Consider the following 20,569-nt stretch of genomic DNA (forward strand, 5'->3'; position numbering starts at 1 on the left):
TTTCAGAGGGGCAGGTGTCCGATGCAGTAATGACACCTGCATCTTTGACCTTCAACTCTCCTGTAAATCTGCCCCTGGCTCAATGATACCCTCAGGAGTTAGAATGAAACGAACGACCCCTCAGTCCTGCCTCCTTGGAAGACGCTTGGTCTTCCCAGATGGCGCAGTGGTAAGAACCTGGCATGCTGTAGTCCATGGGGTCGCTAAGAGCCGGACAGGACTGAGCAACTGAACAACAAAGCCCTGCTCGTACTCTAATCTTGTCAGAGACCTCACCTGTGATCCGTATGTTATAAATCCCATCATTAAATTCTCCCAGGTTGGGGCACATAGTTTTTAGAGTCAGAATCCCAGTGTGTCCCCCTTTGTCTGGTAAAGTAATAAAGCTCTCCTTTTCTATTCCACCCAAAACTCTGTCTCTGAGATTTGATTTAGCACCGGTGTAGAGAGGCTGAACTTTTGGTAATGGAGCCTGGAGCCTGGAGCTGAGGGAGGCAGGGAGGAAGGGAGACGTGGAGCTGGAAGGGCTAGTTCAGGCCAGGCCATAGGAAACCCATCAATGTCAAGTTTTCGAACTTGATCTTGAGGGCAATGCGGAGCCTTGAAAATTTCAGTGAGGGGCTTCCCTGGTGGCTCAGTGGTAAAGAATCCACCTGCCAATGCTGGAGACGCAGGTTCAATCCTTGGGCCAGGAAGATCCTTCACGCTGCGGAGCGAATAAGCCCATGCGCCACAATCACTGAACCGGGGCTCTCAGGCCTGTGTGCCCCAACTACTGAAGCCCGACTGTCCTAAAGCCTGTGCTCCACACCAAGAGAAGCCACAGCAATGAGAAGCCTTCACACCTCAACTAGAGAGTAGCCTCCCGCTCACCACAACTAGAGAAAAGCCTGCACAGCAATGAAGACCCAGCACAGCCATAAACAGATAGAAACCAATTCCACTTATGTAACATAAAAAAAGATGTAAATACTTAAAAAAAACTTTCAGTGAAAGGCACGGCTCTTCACTTCTGTCTTCCTCTTCCAAACCCATAACCCAAATCAAATCATAGGGGAAATTTCAGACAAGTCCAAATTTTAGGAATTTGATAAAAAAACCACACCAGCACTCCTCAAGCCAGTCAAGGTCAGTGAAAACAAGTGGGAGGAGTAGTCAGAACAGAGAAAGCTAAGGAGACGTGACAGCTAAATGTACCACGGTGTTCCAGACAGGATTCTGAAACAACAGGCATGTTACGGAAAGTTAGTAAAACATAAATAAAAGTTTAATTCATCCACACAGTGTAGTAATAGAGTAATCCATCCATACACTGGAATGTTACCCAACAATAAAGAAGAATAAAGTACTATTACACATTACACGGATGAATCTTAAAAACATGCCAAGTACAAGAAGTAGACATAGAAAACACACTAGACCACACATGGGATGATTCCATTTGTGTGAAATGCCCAGTAACAGGCAAATCTCCAGCGACAGGAAGTAGGTTAGAGGTTGGCAGGGGCTGGAGGGTAAGTGGGGATGGGGAGAAATGGGGGAGGAACTACTGCTGGGTGGGGTTTTAGACAAAATTCTAAAATGAGGTTGTAACAATGCTTTTGCAACCCTGTGAATGTACTAAAAACAATAGTACTTTAAGTGGGTGGATTCTAACAAAATAAAGCTATTTAAAAATAGTAATGTCAAAAACAAAAACAAGTAAAAAAATAAAAATAGTAACAACATTGGTTCATGGGTTGTTAACAAATGTGCCACTGAAAGATGTTAACAATAGAGGAAACTGGGTGAATGCTCTGTACTATTTTTGTAAATCTACAAAGCAACTGTAAGATACAAAAAGCTTATTTATATAAAAATTATATAGTGATTTCCCTGGCCCTTCAGTGGTTAAGAATCTGTCTGCTAATGCAGGGGACAATGCAGGTTTGACTCCTAGTTTGGGAAGATTCCACATGCTTCAGGGCAATGAAGCCCTTGTGCCACAACTTCTGAGCCTGTGCTCTGGAGCCCACGAAACACAACCCCTGAAGCCTGAGCGCCCTGGAGCCCGTGCTCTGCAACAAGAGAAGCCTGTGCACCATAACGAAGAGTAGCCCCCACCCACTGAAAGCAGAGAGAGCCTGTACACAACAATGAAGAGACAGTGCAGCCAAAAATAAATAAATAAAAATTAAAACAAAACAAAGACTCTGCACTTCCAATGCAGTGAACATGAGTTCGAGCCCCAGTCAGGGAACTAAGGTGCTACAGGCTGTGCGGGGTGTGGCAAAAAAATATTTTATATATACTCACATATAAAAATTATGCATATGTATATACACACACATATATATACACACACAGTTTGTTTGGTTTAAGGCAAGGGAGTTAAGTGTTGATAGGGGCTTGAAATAGGGACATGGCCAATGAAGAACTGAGTGAGGTTTAAGAGGGGGAGAGGCACTCAGCTGGATGGAGTGCTAGTTTACTGTTGAGGCTGTTAACACATGACCTCAAACTTAACACAGTACAATTTTATTAGTTCTAGCAGTGGTCAAAAGTCCCAAATGGTTTCACTGGGCCAAAACCACGGTGGAGCTGCGTTTCTTTGTTCCAGCATCTACAGGTACCTGCATTCCTTGGTATCTGGCCCCATCTTGCAACTGCAAAGCCAGGAGCAGGTGTTAATATCTTCACCTCCCACTCACTTTGACCCTCCTCAGTCCCATTCACTTAATAGGACCCATGTGAACATACTGGGCCAGCTCACTAATCCAAGACACATCTATCATTAACGTGATCATGTTTGCAAGCTCCCTTTTGCCAGATAGCCATACATTTACAACTTCTGAGGCTTAGGATGTGGCCATTTTGGGGGGCCATTAATCTGCCCACACCTGTTGTCCTCAGGGATGTAAACATAGAAAAGATGTGTCCTCAGCTTTGGATGGAGCCTGGGATGCCTGCAGGACATCTGGGGGAACTTCCCCTTGGCTTCCACCTATTCACCAAACACTTCGCACCTCCCATGAGTCAGTCACCAGGGATATAAATGTGAATACTGTATTTCATTGGTCCTAAGACATCTGTTTTTTCACTTTGGAACATATCTGAAATCAGGATGCAGCTTTGAATCAGTATCTTACAACTGCAATGGGCAGGGTTTTCTTCCGAACACATGAAGACATCTTAAAACTGAAGGTATCTTGAAGTCAATGAAATCCAGGTCTGGACAGAGCACTAGAGTGGGCCCCACTGCTACGACATTAACTATTATAGAAGGTAGCTGCCTCACTAGAGAATCAAGTATCCCCACCCAGCCCCTCCACCCGTTCCTGGTTCTGGGCCTGCCTCCTTCCGCCCCAGGACGCCCAGTGCCCCGTGGCTCTGCTGCTCAACTCTTGGCTAACTGACTCCACCAAAACCACGGCCACACCCACGTTCAGCTCTAACACATGAACTGGTCCATGAACCGGCCCCTCTCCCCTGGTATAACCTCGACTTGGGCCCTGTGGTTTTCCCCCTGGATGCACATGGGAAACACCTGGGAGTTTTTAAAAGACCCAGGCCATCCCTAGACCAAATCATTCATAATGTCTGAGGAGTGATGTTCCCCATAGATTCCAACAGACAGCCAGGTGGAGAACTAACTGGTGTGAGTGAGGAGAAGCACGAGGCAGCACCGGCGGGAGGTGGAAGGTGTTAGGTCCAGACTATACAATGACACCTATCAGTCTTCCTCCCAATCCTCCCCAGACCCACTCTGAATGGAGAGGACCAGCCCAGTTCTCGCAGTTTCCTAAAATAACTAAACTGAGTCAGACATATTGTAGGAGCCCAGGAAATGTAAGCTGCAGAGACTCCAAGGCCAGTCAGAAAGGGCCTGGTGCCAAGAAAGGCCTTTGAAGGGAGTCCACTGGGTTGGGGACAGTCCTCACCTCCAGTGAGACACTGCCCATCTCTGGGCCTGTGTAGACTGGCTCAGGTGGCCTTGAAAAGTCCTTTAGGTGCCAACACTGAGTCTAGACTTTACCTCAGGGGCCATTTCTATATGCTTCTAAGAAGCCTGAGACAGTGGGGAGCGACCCAGTAAGCATCAGCCTTCCTGCTCACTCCCAACAGATGTCCCAGCCCATCCAAGCCTCAAGTCTCCACTTCTGGGGCTCTATCCTATATTGGTTACAAGGCAGAACATCTTAGGTCCTAGAAGCCAAAGACCTAAGAACAGCAAAACAGGAACCCCCAGGGGACTCTGGAAAACAGCATGTGAGTAGAGAGATTTTTCAGTTGAGAACAAAGTCCGGACTGGGAGGCCACAGGACACCTGACAGGCCCGGCTCTGCCCCAAGGAATGGGAAACAAAGGTGAGGTGGTTCGAGGGTCCAGAGAGAAACTCCCAAGGAGGAACTTCATGAGAGGAAACATTAAGGGCAAGAACAAGTTCAAAGGGACCTGGAAGAGGTTCCTGGCTCCAGCTTCTGGCCATCAGCACAGCCAAGGTCCCTAAAACACAACTAAAGGCTTTTATTGGGAAAAGGAAGTTGACTGAAAAGTGGCCCCCAACATCTTCACTGCCTGAGGCAGCTGGGGCCTCCTCCACAGAGTCCAGGCAAGAAGGGACCACCAAACTGGGCCCTCAGGAGGCTCAGGTGTAGAGGTCAAAGTCAATCCGTTTGGAGTTGTAGAACTGGCCACCCGGGGGGTCCAGCTTCCGGCAATAAACGCCATCTGGGAAGTAGCCTTCGTTCACCCAGGTCTGCAGGAAGAAAGGGCAGAGCTGGGAGAGAACTGATGGGGTGGGGGGAGGGAGAGAAGAGGCACAGCAAAGTAGAGAGGAGCTTACCTGCATCTGGGTGCTGGTGAAGGGCCCGTACAGCTCAGCATCCCCTGTGTTCTCCCACTTATATTCCCACATCACGTCCGCCAGATCATCTCTGGGTGACTCTGCTTCTAAAGTAACAGGCCAAGTCATTTGGGCCTCCAGTGGCCTGCCCCCTGCCCACAATCCCCCTCTCCTCTTCCCTTTAATCTTACCTTCTCTCTGGGCAGGGGTTGGGGCCTCCAGCTCCCCTTCCGCCACTTCCTCAGCAAACATGTCCAGGGAGGGGGGCGGTGTGGGGTCACGGGGTCCCTGGGTCTGGCATCCCAACCCCTTCAGTCGCATGGCCAACCGTTCCCTTGTCTCCTGATACACTCCCAGGTTGCCCTGGGCCACCATCTGGTCAGCCAACCCGGAGAGCCGGTCGAGGCGCTGGGGGGAGCTGGGCCGTCCGGGCCCCTTGCTGCCCTCTTTGCCTCCCCCTCGGGCTCCCAGACGCCTCAGTGCCCCAGCCACTGTCTCTCTTGGCAACATTAGTTCCAGAAGGCCCTCCAGGAGGGCTTGGGTGCTCATTGGCGTCTGGCCCAGGCTGTCCTCCTCCTCTGAGTCTGACGGCGGCCGCTGATCAGGTGGCCGCTCCCTGATCTTTACCTGCAATGGGAAAACAGGAAGGTTTTATTTCTGAAAAACTGCCAGCAAGGCCCAGACCCAGCCATGCTAGTCTCCAGGCCTCACCCAGTCAATGTTATCCAGCCAGCTGTCTCGGATTTGAGCATCCCGGTTCAGGAAATAGTTGCCGTCTGCATCAAAGTGGCCTTCCTCCATCTCTTCCTGCAAGTTGAAGGGTGTGATCCGCACACCTCCCTCACTGGGGAGCGTAGCTGCTTCCTGACCTGCACCAAGACAGACACAAGAATCCCATGCTAGGCGTGCAAGAGACAGGAGCCTACCGTCCTCCATGATCCCAGACGTCCCTATTTGTTCCCCCAGCAAAAAGTCAATTCTTGGTACAGCTCACCTTCCACATCCTCTGAGGCCAAGATGTCATATTTGCTGGACCCTTCATCCTCCTCCTCCTCCTCATCGCTGTCCAAAGAGTGTTTGCCTTTGAAGCGGCTCCCGGGACCCCCTACCCCAGCTACAGGGTCCACCAACTGTGGGCAGGAGACAGATGTTAAGAAAGAAGCAAGTTACTGGCTATGACCCCAAATACTCTAGGATCTACACTCAAACTGAAAATCCTGCAAAGCCATATCTCAGAAATACGCGGAAAAGCTGGCCCTTTCCATCCTTTCTTTGTCTCTCCAGATCTCTCTTCTGGCTTCTAATTTTTTTTTCTCCCCTCACTCCGCCGCAGAACAGAGGAGTCTGGCCCCCTCACCTTTTTCTTGGGGACACTGATTTCATCCTCGTCATCATCTCCCACGCCTTGGAAGGTCACTTTCCTCTTTGGCATGACTGGACAGAAGGGCTTTTCCCAAACTGAGCAGAGGGAAAGGGTGCAGATTAAGGGAATTGGGTGAGGAGGCAACTCCCCGCGAGGGGGCCCCCTGCACAACAGATCTTTGACTTGGTGGGTACTAGATCCACTTTGGGAAGGGAGGGAGTACAGAATCAGGAGCCTAAAGGGGAGCTGGCAGTCCAGAAACCCCCCCGGGACTTGGCTTAGCATCTAAAAGAGCTGCTGGAGCGGGGACGCAAGAGCGGACTGGCGGAGGAACTCCTACGGGCACCCCCCACCCTTGAGAAGAAGAGACGGGCTCCCCCACGTGACCACCTTCATTCCAGGCCCCAGCAGTGCTGGGCGGGACGTGCTCCGAGGGCAAACACCCGCTCCACCACCCCCCAGCTTCCTCGGAGCCGGAGGAGCCCCGGCGGACCCAGGACCTAGCGCCCTGGCAGCCCCGCTCCTCCCTGCGCCGAACTCCCAACTCCGCGGGGTGACTCCCAACTGTCTTGGGCTGTATACAAATTAGAAAGGCGGCAGGGCCACGGGGACACCAGCAGTCCCGCCGGCACGCGCTCACCTAAGGATCCAGGAAAGGTGGGGGAAGAAAGGGACAGAGGTTTTCACCAAGGCTACATCCGGGCCACCCGCCCGCCACCACCCGGAAGAGAACTGCTGAAGGCGTCGGGGAAGGCCGGAAGTGGCTTCACTCGAGTTAGATCAACAACTGAAGGAGCGGGCGGAAGTACGCGCCGCGCGGGAAGGGAACGCCCCTTCCCAGAAGTGACGCGAGCCGCGTGGGGCGACTATGGTGAGAAGAGGGGACGTTTGAACGCCTAGACCCTGATCGGACAAGGATGGCCGGAAGTGGTCTCGGTTTCCTCCTACAACAGTAGAGGCTCTGAGGAGAAAGTGGAGCCCGCTTTACTGAAAGGGCCGCCCAGGTTCACGATGGAGGAGCAAAGTCCCAGCAGGGCCGGTGGGTTTCTGCCCTAGTTTTCTCTTTCCCGGGCTGAGTCTCCTTTTCTCCACGGCTGGCTCTGCGCCCTTCATCATCTCATTAGAAATCTTGCCTTCCTACTCTTGGCGTCCAGTTGTCCGCCCTTTGCTAGTCCGAGGTGTAGCCTTGCTCTTGTCCCAGAGGTTCTCCGGGAGCTCGGTTCTCCTGGAGGCTCCTGGGACACTTTCCGAACCTAGCTCCTTTTAGGACCCAGGGGAAGTCTAAAATCAGCCACCTCCTATCCCCTGGGTAAGTTCCTGGTTTCTGAGGTGGAAAGAGTCAAAAATAGGAGAGGTGGCAGTGGCACCTGTTCCCAGTACCGAGGCCTGAAGTCCCTTGTGCCCTCATCTCAGGTAGGCCTAGGAAAGGGCTGTAGTGGATGTCCGCCCCCCACCCCAACCCCAAACAGGGCCCCAGCCCTACAGTCCTGCCCAGGTTTTGTAATTTGACCCAAGGGGCAGAAGTGAGGTTGGGAGGTCCCTCTTGAGAATACTCGAGAGTTGGAATCCCTCTAGACCAAGACCAAGACTGGGCCCAGAAAGAGCCTACTGGAGCCAGAGGAGGGTAGTGCGGGGGTACCCCGGATAACCAACTGCACCACTCCTCCTTTCTCTGCTCTTAGGGTTTCTTCCCACAGTGGGCTACCATGAAACTGCACCAAAAGTCCGTGCTCCGTTTCTTCCGTGGGTACAGAACACAGGCTCCAGACCGGGAGGGCATCCTGCTAAAGAAGGGGGCCCGAAATACCAGCTATCAGCGCCGTTGGTTCATCCTGCGGGGAAATCTCCTCTTCTACCTGGAACACCAGGCTGACCACACACCCCTGGGCCTCATCCTGTTAGAGAACTGCCAGGTGGAGCCACGCCTTGGAGCCACAGAACCCTTTGCCTTTACTATTCGGACTCCAGGGGGAGATGGGCGGGCCTACAAGCTGGCAGCGGAAAACCGGGAGGAGCTGAGAGCCTGGCTGTGGGCGTTGGCCGGAGCCACCTGGACGCGGCTGGCTGTGCTGCTACGCCCCCTGGAGGCCCAGTACCGGGAGCTGTGTCAGGCAGCTGGCCAAGAACCTGGCTCACCCCCAGAGGACTGTGGCTCCCCAGCCACCCCCAGGACCCTCTTCAGCTTCCAGGAGTTGCACGAGCACTTTGGAAAGGAGATCCGTATGCTGCAGGCGGTCCATAGACAGTTCCAGGAGGCCAGTGACAACGGAGGCAGCAGATCCCGAGCAGGTGGAGGTGAAGCAGGAGCTCACCAACTGTTGATGAGCGGCGACTAATAAGACTAAAGACCCAAAGGTACCTGCCAAGACCAGTCAACAGCTTCAAGAGACACCCAGATCCTTGCTAACTCACCACTCCCTCCCTCCTTGTCCTTATTTTAACCCCATTCATCAAATAACAAGGCAGAAGACAGGCCCAGGTACAACAGCAGGTTCTTTTCCGGTTCCTCAAAGCGCCGCACAGGGTGGGGGCAGAGACAGAAAAACATGTAAACATTGGGTTCCACCCCCTAGAGCTCAGGGGAAGACCCCTTACCCAGGAAGGGGCTGGAGGGTTGGGAGGGACAAAGTGAAAGGCAGGGGCCCTGGTCAGACAAAGCAGGGGAGGCCTGAGAATACAGAGGAAGGTGGGTGAAGAGGAAGGAGAGCAAGGAGGGTGGTGGTGGGAGGTGGGAGACATTTCCTGTTCCAGTGCATGTCCCCTTAAATAAACTATAGAGTGCAAGAACACTGGGGAGGGAGAACCAGGGAACAGAAGATGGAGTGAACACCCCCACCCTGGGCCAACCAGGTCCTCTGTACATAATTACAACACAGAGATGTCCAGAAGGAGAGCAAGAAGAGCCTGGGCCCCCAACCAGGAACTAGGGGAGACAGGCAGGACTGAAGGGGGTAAAGGAACCCAGCTTCACTTCATGGGTAAGGGGCGTGACTGGAGTGTAAGAATCTGAAAACTGCTGACTCCCACTACCACAAATCACCCCTGTGGTGACCAAAGGCCAATCAGGAGGACGACACCTGGGAAGGGACCCCAGTTGGGCCGAGTTGGAGGTGAGGTGTCCACTGCTCCCCCAGGGAAATGTAGCTGCCCCCCGTTCTCTGACTGTCCCGGCCACGTGGGGATCAGCGGCTGGCACGGAGACGGGGAATCAAGCCACTTTCCTCAGAAAGAGGGACAGCCTGCCAAGGGCGTGCTGGGAGCAACACCCCAGGCTAGGTCTGCTCTTGGCTGAGGGAAAAGAGGGGGCCACGCAGTCCAGCCCCAGGGCAGAGGTCAGAAGTATGCATCCTGCCGGGCCTCTGACGCTGAGGACCTGTCCCCGCTGTCCTGGGGGGCGGGCGGTCCATCTGCCTTTCGACGCAGCGAGAGCTTCCTGCCCTGGGCCTTCTTCTCCTGCTTCTGCCGCTCCTTTTCCTGTTTCTGCTGCTCCTTCTCCTGTTTCTGCCGCTCCTTCTCCTGCTTCTCCCGTTCTTTTTCCTGTTTCTGCCGCTCTTTCTCGCGTTCCTTTTCCTGTTTTTGTCGCTCCTTCTCCTGCCTCCGGGCCTCCTTGCCGCTGGGGGCCAGAGGGGCGCTGTTGCCAGTAGGCGAAGGAAGGGATGGATGCAGTCCCTCGGCGGTGACCACTGGCCCTGGGGCAGGCCCTGCGCTGGCCCTGCGGACGGGAGGCGGTGGGGAGGGGACCCCTCCACCTGCCCGGGAACCCCGGCTTTTGAGGCCAGGGAGGCTGAGGAGGCTGGAGGAGGGACCCAGGGGGGGCAGCTGCCGCCGGCGCTCCTCGTGGATGGCCCGGGAACCGTGTAGTCTCCGTGAGGGCCGATACTGCAGCTCACCCCGGGTTTCCAGCCACTTCTTGAGCTGGGCTGCATTCTCTCGCTCAATCAGTGCTTCTGTCACTTGGAGGTTGGTCACCTAGATGGAGAAGACATGGGTACCAGGGTGAAGTGGGGGGTGGGGATCTACTGAAGCAGGTGTGAGGTACGCTAAGGCCAGGACCTACCTCGTGCACCAGGAAGTCCTCCTGCATGCACTGCTGGGGCAAGTTCCGTAGCTGCTCCATGGTCTCATACATGCCTTGGCAGGAGCGCAGCTTTTCCACCGAGCCCAGCGTGTGCCGCAGCAGCACCAGGGCCACCCGGAAAATGATCTTGACGCCTGCAGGCCCGAAGAGAAGAGGCCATGGGTGATTAGCCTGGGAGTCTCAGCCTGGCCCGTGCAGGGGGTACTCACAGCCCCCATCCCTGTGTACTGCTGACCCGACAGATGAGGAAATGGAGGCCTCGAGAAGGAGAAAATGAGCCGCCAGGGGTTTTAGGTTCCTAGGAGGTAAAGCAAGCTGTGGCTGGTGGCAGAGCCAGTAAGATCAAACCTCAGTTTCTCCAGCCCCAAGACGAATCTCAGTGAAGCAGCCTTCTGTCAGCAGGCCCCACTCTGGCAGCCACCATGGGAACCCACCCCCCTCCTGGCCTGCGTGGCTACAGAAGTACCTTCACAGAAGAACATATCCCAGACCCGGAGCACTGAAGCCCAGGGCAGGGTGCGGGCGAAGATGCACATGAACCACTCCGTCATGTAGAGCACGGGATCAATGCGCTGCCGTCGCAGGTGTCGATGCGCCAGTGGGGAGGCCCGACGCAACAGGGCAAAGAAGATCTCTCCGTCCAGCTGAATGGCCTCCTGGAGGTGGGATGAACCATGAGAAGAGGCCCCCTGGCTGTGGGCCCACTGGGGTAGGACTAGCGCTGGTAGTCAGATCCCATCCATGAGGTGGGATCCTCACCTCAGTGGGAGGGGCCCAGAACAGCCAGCCAGAAGGGCACAGGGTGAGGCAGGACCAGGCCCGCCCTGCAGTCTTAGGAACAAGTCATAGCCCCAGGTGCACCAGCCTCCAGACACTCACCAGCCCTGCGCTGTAGTAACCGGGGAGGTACTTGTCGCAGATCTGCACCAGGCACCAGAAGGCTTGCTGAGAAGGACAAGAACAAGGAGGGAGGGATGGGGCCAGAGGAACGGGGCGGGGCAGGGAGCTCCCCCGTCACCCCTGCAGGCCCAGCCCCTCCCCGACCAGGTTGGGCGTCTGCTGACCTCGGCAGGCATGTGCATGAGCAACACTGCAGCCACGGGGGCCTGGGCCTGGCAGTAGCCCTCGTCGGGCCGGTAGATCGTGTAGGCCTTCAGGATTCGATACAGGTCCTGCTGCCTGTGGGTATGGGGAAACGGTGATCAGTTGGGAACTCCCTGCCCCCAAACCAACCCCCCCCCACCAACCCCACCCGACTCCCCCAGAGCTTGTGCAGGATCAACTCCAGAGCTTTACCACCACACACCTGATCTAGCTGCCTTCCTGATCCCACCTCCCGAGCTTAAGCCAAAGTCTCAGATCATCATGGAGGCTTTCTCCCAGGCTCCAGCCTTCCACCCTGGCTGCACACCCACATGCTCCCTACCCATTCCCCACACAGGCTCTGCTCTCCATCTGCCACCATCCCTAAACCCTCAAGGTCACCTTCTCCAGGAAGCTCTCAACCACCGCAGCAGCAGCCCTCTTCTGGCACTGTCTGCGGCTTTTACCTCCCAGCAGGCGCTCTCCTAGGGCAGGGCCCGTCTTATCTGTCTGACTGGATTTCATCAGTTTCCCCCCAGGCCAGGGCCTTGGTTCTCGTGGAGGCCTGGGAAGCCAGCTGGGCCTCAGATTTTCCTCTTATCTCTGCATCCAGAAGAATACACTCTCTGCCCCAGATCTGTCCCTTTTGCTTGAGGGTGCTCCATGGCTGTATGAGGGAACTCCAACCCCTCAGCCCCCGACTAGAAAGCAGAGGGCCTGCCACCCCTACCCACAGCTGGTTGTCACATCGTATAAACACTACATTCTGAATTTCACTCGTGTCTAGGCCTTCTCTCCACCTCCACAGTTACTGAGCAGCTCAGCCCTTCATCTCTTAACCAGGGAAATGTTCATAACCTCCCAGATCCTCTCCCTGCCTCCAGTCACACACTCCTGACCACAGCTTACAACAGTGTTTCTCAAAATGCAGTCACTGAAGTGTGACCTTCATTTGTGCTTTATCCGCACACCTCCCCACTGTTATATTTTCTCTACTTTGTAATAACATCCATGAAATGACAGGTTGGATATACTAGATATTTCACCTAATATGTATTAAATATTTAACTTACACAAGCTCTCACGCTGCTTTCAGCCACCTGCCTGCTTCTGTGCCTCTGCCTCCTCCCGCTGCTATGAGTGAACTATTCGTGAATCTGACCAACCACAGCCTTTCCACTGGGTCCCATACCCTCTTGCCTACACAGGCCATCCTTCTAGCAACCTTCCCATCACTTGGGTAGCATCCATTTTTCTCTAACTACAGATGCTGGCAGCATACCAACATGTCATTTCCTCTAGCTTATAAAAAATAAAAAACGTCTCTCTACCCAACTTTCCCCTCTGAATATCACACCATTTCTTTCCTGCCTGTTCAGGCAAACCCACCTAGAGTACAGACTTGCTATCCTCAGTTTCTTTCCTCTCATCTTCCAGTCGGGCTTTAGTCCTTGCTCCATACAAACCGCTTTTATCAAGGTCACCAATGACCTCCACATTGCTAAATCCAGAGGTCAGTTTACAGATTTGACTTGACTCGATCCATCAGCAGCACTTCAAAGAGCTGATCCTGAAACTTCTTCACTTTCCTTCCAGGAAACACTCTCCTGGTTTTCCTTCTAGCTTTTTCCAGTCTCCTTTACAGGTCCTTTCCCATCTTCCTATTCTTGAAATGTTGGCACTGTAGGCTCAGTCTCTGAACAGCTTCCTTTCATATCTATACTTCCTGCTTTGATGACCTCATCTAGTCCCATGGGTGAGATCTGGTCCCATCTAGAGGCTGACATCTCTCAACTTCCAATTTATCTCCAGTTTAAATTTCTCCCAGACTTCTCTGATGGTCCAGTGGTTAAGAGTTCACACTCCTACAGCAGGGGCACAGCTTTGATCCCTGGTTGGGGAACTAAGATTCTACATGCCGAATGGCATGACCAAAAAAGAAAAACCCTCTCCTGGATGTTGTGTATATTGTAATATCCAGCTTACCTGGCATCTCAACTGGATGTCCAATGAGTATTTCAAACTTCACATTCACAAAATGAGTTCCTGATATACCTCTCAACGTTATTTTTCCCCATCCACCCATATCAGTATATTCTAACTCCATTCATTTTAGTTTCTAAGACCAAGAACCTTAAGAGTCTTCCTTATCTACTCTCTGTCACACATACACCACTCCACATCTAATCCACTGGCAAATTCTTTTGGCTCTACCTTGAAAATATATTCAGAGTTCAACCCCTCCTCCCCACAGTTCCACTGCTACCACCCTGGTCTATCTACCATTGTCTCTGTCTGGGATTATGGAAACAGTCAACCTGGTCTCTGTTTCTGCCCTTGTCTCCAATCATCTATTCTCACCACAGCAGCCAGAACAATCCTAGGGTTTTTGGGTTTTTTTGGCAGAGTTGCACAGTATGTGGGATCTTAGTTCCCAACCAGGAATCCCAGGGATCAAACCAGTGCCCCCGGCAGTGGAAGCACGAAGTCTTAGCCACTGGACCACCTGGGAAGTCCCAGAATGATCCTTTTAAAACACAAGTCAAAAAATAAATAAATAAAACACAAGTCAGATCAGGTCATTTGTAACCCCATCTCCACTCACATTCTCTATTGGCCTTTCTTGCTTTAAACTCTTCTATTTACCACCATTGTACATACAACATATTTTCATTCTTTGTTGTCTATCCCTACTAAAATATAATAAGCCTGGAGAGGGCAGCAGTTTTTATCTTTCATTCACTGCTATCATCTGTAACTAAAACAATACCTGGAAGATAGCAGGTGCTTGATAAGTACTTGCTGAGAGGATGAACTTACTGTTAAAGTTTATCCATGTGCTCCCACAAGGAGCTGAGAACCATCTAAAAACATCTGGTACACTACTAGGGAGCGATATATAGACTTCTCGAGGAAGTCTGGCAAACAGAACAAAAATCGAAGGGCCCTGGCACAGCATTTAAGGGCCCTTAACTGCTTTGCCAGCTTCAGCAGCTCTACCCAACGCCACTGCCCAGACAGAGCTTACATAACCCCCCAGCCAGGGAAACCCTGCCCCTCGCTCTGCTTCTATCTGTCCTTCAAAACCTCACTCACATGCAACCTCCCCAATGAGGCTCTGACGTGTCCCACCTCCCCCTCACCAATACCCCCATGCCACTCCCCCATCAACCCAAGTCAGTGTCTCCCTCCCTGGACCCATCCTTCAGTATGTCTTGACACTCAATTCATGACAGACCACTCCTGCAGAATTCCTGGAAGGCAAGAACTGCTTTCAGCCCAGCCCTGCATCCACCCACCACGGACTCACACAGTCAGGTTGCCTTACCCGTGCCCGCCTCGAGCAGCAAACATCTCATGAAAAGGGAACTGGCGGTGCAGGTCCTTCTCGATCACATCCAGCCACTTAGGGTCCCCAGGAGCCCGTTCCAGCTCCTGCAGTGGGACAGCTGAGATTACCTCAGACTCTGGGGGGACGGATGACGGCCCTCACAGAGACCGTGTCACATGGTCCCACACCCTGGAGCTGTGCGCACCTCAAACTTGCCCGGGTTCTGCTCCAGGAGTTCCTTGCTATTGGACAGGTACTGCCAGGCCTTGGCTCTGAGGGAGGAGGGGATCCCCTTCCGGCAACGCAGCTTCACCTAAGGCAGGGTGGCCAGCAGGGGAACAGCTTCAGTGACTGCCACAGCCTCCAAGCCTTCCCCTGAAGCCCTCAGGCTCCCTGGGACACCCAACCTGGCCTTCTATCTTTTAGTTACTCCTCCCCCAGGCCCAAGAACCACCTACCCCCAACATGGTCCAGAGAGCAGGTAAGATCAGGTTCCTGGGCTTCCCCAGAGCCGTGGGCCCACTCTGTCCTCCCCACCTCCACAGCCCTGCCCACCACAGCCTTCTCAAACCTTCTGGAAACGCCGTGACAGCCACTTATCCCAGTGACTGAACATCTCCAGCCATTTGAGCTCCCGCTGCCGAGCCACATCCACAGGAATGGAGCTCTCTCTGAGGATATGGGGAGTAGGAAAGAAGTCAGTAACAGCAGTATAAATCCTGATTGCTGGAGGAACTGAGGCAAGCCACCTCCCAATCGCCAATGAGAGACCAGACCACAAACTCATTCTATGAGCTATCAACACATCAGGATGTCTGGTCACTCGGCCCTCCAAGGCCCTAATTCACCACTGAAAGGAATTCCCTTTGGACGGAATCTCTGAACAGAGATCACATTCTCCTGTTGGACATCTGTACAGAGGCTGTGTTCAAATCCCACTTCTGACACATAAAAGTTGGGGAGAGAGTACAGGATATGTATAAAGTATACTTTGTACTGGGGCTTCCCTGGTGGCTTAGATGGTAAAGAACCTGCCTGCAATGCAGGAGACATAGGTTCGATCTCTGGGTTGGGAAGATCCCCTGGAGAGGGGAATGGCTACCCACTCCAGTATTCTTGTATGGAGAATTCCATGGACAAAGGAGCCTGGCGGGCTACAGTCCATGGGGTCGCAAAGAGTCAGACACAACTTAGCAGTTAACACTTTCACTTTCACTTCACATGTTTTACATTAGACCTTCACCACTTACTCACTGTGTGGCCTTGGGCAAGTCACTCTCTAAGCCCCAATTTCCTCATTTGTAAGATGGAGAAAAAAACAGTATCACTTAGCACGGCCTCAGTGAGTAAACAGTAATTATTATCCACAAAATTAAATACAGAACAAATATCTGTCTCCCTATAAGCTACTGAGTTTCCTTCTACCAGACTCTTGAGATCCCTTGAACCATCTGCAATTTCCTCTACCTCCTCCTCCTTGGAATCACCCCAGATTACCAAGCAAATGAAGCTCTCCTTGCACTGCCTGCTCACTGTTCTAGCAAAGCTTCACACTCAAGATACCACATCAGTCTTAAAACAGTTACTCGGAGAAGCCAGCACTAGGTGAGTGAAATGGAAGAAAACACATGTTCCCAGATAGACCTGAGCTCAAATCCCACTTGTCCCTTAGAAACTGGGGAGTCTTAGCAAGTAAGAATCAAGTCTCTTCCTTATCTGTTAAAAGGGATGCCACCGCCTACATCACCAAGTTACAAGAGGACTACTGAGAAACTGTATATAAAGGACTGTTAAATGAAAGGTTTAATGTTAGTTTCTTTTGTCCCAGAAGCTCCTTAAACTGAAAGGTGATTTCTCATTAATCTCTATCTTAAAAGTCAATTCCAAACTCTACTAAAGGCCAGGAGGAGTAAGATCCCTTTCCGGCCCTCGAAATGTCACAAGCTAGCAGAGGGATGATGGCAATGCGATGAGGGAAATGCAATGACAAAGATGCACAGAAGAGTCAGCTAACTGAAGTAAGGGCGATAGAGATCAGGGAAGGTTTCCTGGAGGAAAGGCCATCTGAGGGAAGCCATGAAGGACTGAGGAAAAGATGGCAGGAAAAGACCAGAAGGGCATTCCTGGCTGATGATACAGCCTGAGTATGAAGGGAGAAAGACTACAATCACTTCAACAGGACACAGCACACAGCACATGGTGAAAAGTGGTGGGAAAGAAGACCAGAGAGGCTGTCAGGGCTGAAAATAAGGAACCTGTGTCCAGGCTAAAGCTTAAATTTTATCCTATGGACAGTGAGAGCCACTAAAAGCTTGTAAGATAATGTGCCCCACGGTCAGCCTGACCTCAGAAGTAGATTCTGCCAGCGTGAAGATGGATTTTAGAGGGACAAAATCACAAAGCAGAGAGTTAGCACCCAGCACGGTGCCTGGTACACAAGAGGGGCTCACTAAAATCCAATTCAATCCAAGTTCTTTAGGGCATGATAGCGCTGAGGAGAGCACCATAGGTCACGCGGATCCAAATTATTTGAATGGGGCAATTCACAGGATTGCTCTAATCCTGTTTCTTCATCTGTGAATTAGGTACAATGCCTCCGTCATGCATGGGAAAGCACCAGCCTTCCCCACACAGGATCGTGAATGTTGATGCTCGAAGATATTCTGAAATTTTGTTGTTGTTGGATTATACACCCTGCATTCTTTAGAATACCCTTCTACAGGGCTTCCCCCAATACCAGGCAGGTCCCCCTGACCCCAACACACACAGCCATGACTAAATCCTCTTCATTCTTCACAGTTCAGATCAGTCTGGCTGAATTCCCAGACTGGGCAAAAGATCCCTTCCCTAGGTGCTCACAAAACCCTGTGATGATCTCCAGGCTAAACCTAACATATTACGTCGAAACCAACGGTTTAAGTATTTGTCTCTCCCTCTAGATGATGAACACCTTGAAATGCCTATTTGATCCTCAGTACCCAGCACAGGGCCTGGCACTTGGGTTCTCTGGTGATGCTATACACTGAACTGATCAGCAGGTTAAAGGGGTACAGGACCAATGGGCAGCATCCAAAGAGAGGAAAGGAAGAAGTCAGAAGTAATTACACCCCCACCTTAGAAGTGACTCAGGCCCCTGGAGGGAACTAGGAAAGAGTAAGCCCGGCTGGGGAGATGAGGAAATGGGGAAGAGGCCTCCCCCACCCCCTTTCCTTCAGTGAAAACACAAGCCTGCTCTTCTGTTTCACAGAGACGCCCTGCCTTTGGGTCTCTCCTCCATCAGACTTCCCCAACTCATCACCCCATGAGACCTAGGGCTACGAGGGAGAGGTGCTTGCATCCCTCCAGACTTTCCCCCTAAGGGACCAACGATCTCTATCAGAACCCCTGTCTGGTCAAACCACCAGACTATCCGGCCTATAGCTGGAGATTCCCATCAAGGAGCTGGGACAACTGGAGGTATCATCTCATTCTACCTTTCACTTCACAGAGGAGGAAAATGAGGCCCTAACTCCAATGGGGAAGGCACTCACTCAAGGGCATGCAACTCACCACCAAAGGCAAGGCTTAGACTCAAACCGAGAACTCCTAACACCTGGCCTGAAACCTTAACAGGCCGATGCCATAGAAAACCTCAGGATGCTCTAGGCAGGACAGGATCCTTAAGCATCTCACTCCCACTGGTCACTCTCCGGATCCTCAGAGGAGGATGCGCTGAGAGAGTGTAGGCAAGGTGTATCCTTTCCTCCCCATCCCGCCCCACCTCTGCTTCCCTAAAACAGGCCCAATGGGTACTCACAGGCTGCCTGAATACTGGCTGCCCCCAAGGAAGCCGTACTTGTCCGTCTTGCGCAGGGCCAGCCCGTTTATCTCAGAGTCTGAGCCCATGGAGCTCACATCATCCGCCAAGGACTCCAGGGTCCCAGACATGAGGCTCACGGAGTCCAAGTAGCTCAGGGTGTCTGGGGCCTGCCCTCGAGGCCCAGAGATGCCAGGTCCCAGGCTGGACATGGAGCCTAGGTCCTGAGAGTTTTCAGTGGGCTCCGGAGCTGGGGTCACCGTCACGACAGCTACCTGGGCCTCACATGTCCCTGAAGAGCCTATACCAGGCCCTGAAGGGTTCTCGGGAGCCTGTCCAGTTGATGCTGATGTTGCTGCCGCAGCTCCATGTCCACTTGTCACCTGTCCTGCTGTCACAGCTGCAACCCGTGCAGTCACACCTGAGGCCACTGTGGTTCCCGGCTTGGGGGCGAGCGGGGGTTTGGCTGTCAGGGCCCCAGGAGCCGTTCTTGAAGGGGTCCTGGTGAGGGTCCCGGGTCCAGGATCGGGTGAGGTTATAGCCTCCTCTGTCTTCGGAGGGTCTGCCCCTGGGGCCTGAGCCACGGACATCTCGGCTCCAGCCACAGCCTCGGGCACCAAGGGCTCCGGGCTGGAGACCTGCGCCCTGGGGGCATCGGGTGAGGCCTCCAGAGTCTGTCCCACCTCCGTGCTGCCCGTGACCGTCGGGCCGGGGGCCGAGTCTGAGGTCTGGGTCGGACCCGGCACCCATGCGGGCCGCGCCTCCCCGGGGGCCAACAGGGTGACCGGGGCCGAAGTGGCCGTGGTCACTGGCGGCCCCGGAGCCACCACCAGGACGGGCCCGGCCCGAGAGCCGCGGGGCGGCGGCGAAGGGGCCGCGGGGGCGCCATGACGGCGCGGCGGGGCCACCAGGGGCGCCGGGCCCGTCTCCATGTCCGCGGGCCGCCCCTCACATCCCCCCGCAGCGGCGGCCGCAAAAGGCGCCGCCCCTCAGGCCGCTCCGCGCCGCCCGCCGAGGAAGGGGAGAAGGCGAAGGGCGCGGCCCGGCGCGCGCCGGGGTCGAGGGCGGCGCGCGGGCGACTGCCCAGCGCGCGTAGCCGGGAAAAGGGTCCCGGGGCGCCAGGCCACCGGGGTCTCGCTCGCGCCCTCTACCTCCCTCTCGCTCTCTCGCCGCCGCCCCCTCCCTCCCGCTTCGGGCGAGCGGCCGACCTCGCGCCTGCGCACACGCCCTGGTGCCGGCCCAGCGGCCTGCGTCTCGGCGCTTTACGCCTGCGCGCGGGCAGTCCCATCGCGCTCCTTTTTTCTCCCGCCTCGTCAGAGGTCTTGGACGAATAATAGGAGAGAGGGAACTGGGTTTCTGCCAATCGTTGGGAGGGTGGGTGGGGCTGGAGGTGGGAAGGGGGTGGGTAATTTGGGAAGAGGAAACAGAGAAGGCGGAGGGTTATAAAACCAATGAGAGGGCGAGTGAAACCTAGCGGAGGTGGGACGAAGGGATTAACTAATAGAAAAGCGGGAAGCCAAACCTCCTGACCAATAAGAATGACTGAAGAGTGACAGACCGTGGAAGGAGGCGGGTGCTGTGCGAGAAGAGGCGGGCCTATCTAAAAAGAATGGTTAAAGGGAGCCAATGAAAAGGGAAGTGGGCGGAGGTTAGGTTGACAGACAGTAACAGCTATTTGGGCGGTGACAGACAGCATCCGCAGTCAATAGCAGCTGAGGGATTCTTTGGGTCTTCCAAGAAGGTCCGGAAGGAATGACAGCTGCGAGGGGCGGGCCAAATTTGCGATTAATTTGCCTCGTCAGCCAATGAATGCATCCTCTCACTTTAGGGATAAGGGAGGAAGAGAGACAGCTGTCTCAGCCAATGGCAGCATTCAAAGGAAAGGGGTGCTACCAGCAGGCGGTGCCAAGCCAGGGATGTCGGTGACAACCGGAGACAAGCGCGGGAGGGAGTGACAGTTGGGGACAGCGCGGAGAGGGGCGGGGTTCGGGGGCATTGGTGAAACCCTTAGCCAATAAGCGCCACGCTGCCCTGCCTGAGTCCTTTCTTGGGCCAGTTCTCCATTCAGCTCCCAAACTCACCACTTGATTAGG

The 20,569-nt window shown here is 53.6% G+C and overlaps 3 protein-coding genes across 7 annotated transcripts; 1 reads left to right on the plus strand and 2 right to left on the minus strand.

The window, feature by feature from the left end:
- Positions 1–2,501: 2,501 nt before the first annotated feature.
- Positions 2,502–8,079, minus strand: CD2BP2 (CD2 cytoplasmic tail binding protein 2). Of its 4 annotated transcripts, none has more exons than XM_070461192.1 (7): positions 7,996–8,079; positions 6,183–6,283; positions 5,820–5,955; positions 5,537–5,694; positions 5,017–5,452; positions 4,826–4,932; positions 2,502–4,738 (listed from the first exon to the last, which is right to left on the minus strand). In XM_070461192.1, exons 2-7 carry the CDS (start codon positions 6,255–6,257, stop codon positions 4,628–4,630), a joined length of 1,023 nt encoding a protein of 340 aa, XP_070317293.1. In that variant the 5' UTR covers positions 6,258–6,283; positions 7,996–8,079; the 3' UTR covers positions 2,502–4,627. The 4 variants fall into 4 exon arrangements, with proteins under 4 accessions (XP_070317293.1, XP_020740267.1, XP_020740265.1 ...); XM_020884608.2 differs by lacking the exon at positions 7,996–8,079 and adding an exon at positions 6,829–6,929 and having other exon boundaries at positions 4,826–4,929; XM_020884606.2 differs by lacking the exon at positions 7,996–8,079 and adding an exon at positions 6,829–6,928.
- LOC110131738 (sesquipedalian-1-like) lies at positions 7,027–8,673 on the plus strand. 2 transcript variants are annotated; one of them, XM_020884610.2, is made up of 2 exons: positions 7,027–7,227; positions 7,871–8,673. In XM_020884610.2, the coding sequence occupies exon 2, from the start codon at positions 7,895–7,897 to the stop codon at positions 8,522–8,524; it is 630 nt and encodes a 209-aa protein (XP_020740269.2). In that variant the 5' UTR covers positions 7,027–7,227; positions 7,871–7,894; the 3' UTR covers positions 8,525–8,673. The 2 variants fall into 2 exon arrangements, with proteins under 2 accessions (XP_020740269.2, XP_020740270.2); XM_020884611.2 differs by lacking the exon at positions 7,027–7,227 and adding an exon at positions 7,269–7,601.
- Positions 8,664–19,742, minus strand: TBC1D10B (TBC1 domain family member 10B). Its single transcript, XM_020884605.2, has 9 exons — positions 18,477–19,742; positions 15,252–15,351; positions 14,886–14,993; positions 14,678–14,784; positions 11,331–11,445; positions 11,146–11,211; positions 10,733–10,922; positions 10,246–10,400; positions 8,664–10,157 (listed from the first exon to the last, which is right to left on the minus strand). The coding sequence occupies exons 1-9, from the start codon at positions 19,406–19,408 to the stop codon at positions 9,522–9,524; spliced, it is 2,409 nt and encodes an 802-aa protein (XP_020740264.1). The 5' UTR covers positions 19,409–19,742; the 3' UTR covers positions 8,664–9,521.
- Between the last annotated feature and the right edge of the window lie 827 nt (positions 19,743–20,569).

The sequence above is a fragment of the Odocoileus virginianus genome, chromosome 33, assembly GCF_023699985.2.
Source record: "Odocoileus virginianus isolate 20LAN1187 ecotype Illinois chromosome 33, Ovbor_1.2, whole genome shotgun sequence".
NCBI lineage: Eukaryota > Metazoa > Chordata > Mammalia > Artiodactyla > Cervidae > Odocoileus > Odocoileus virginianus.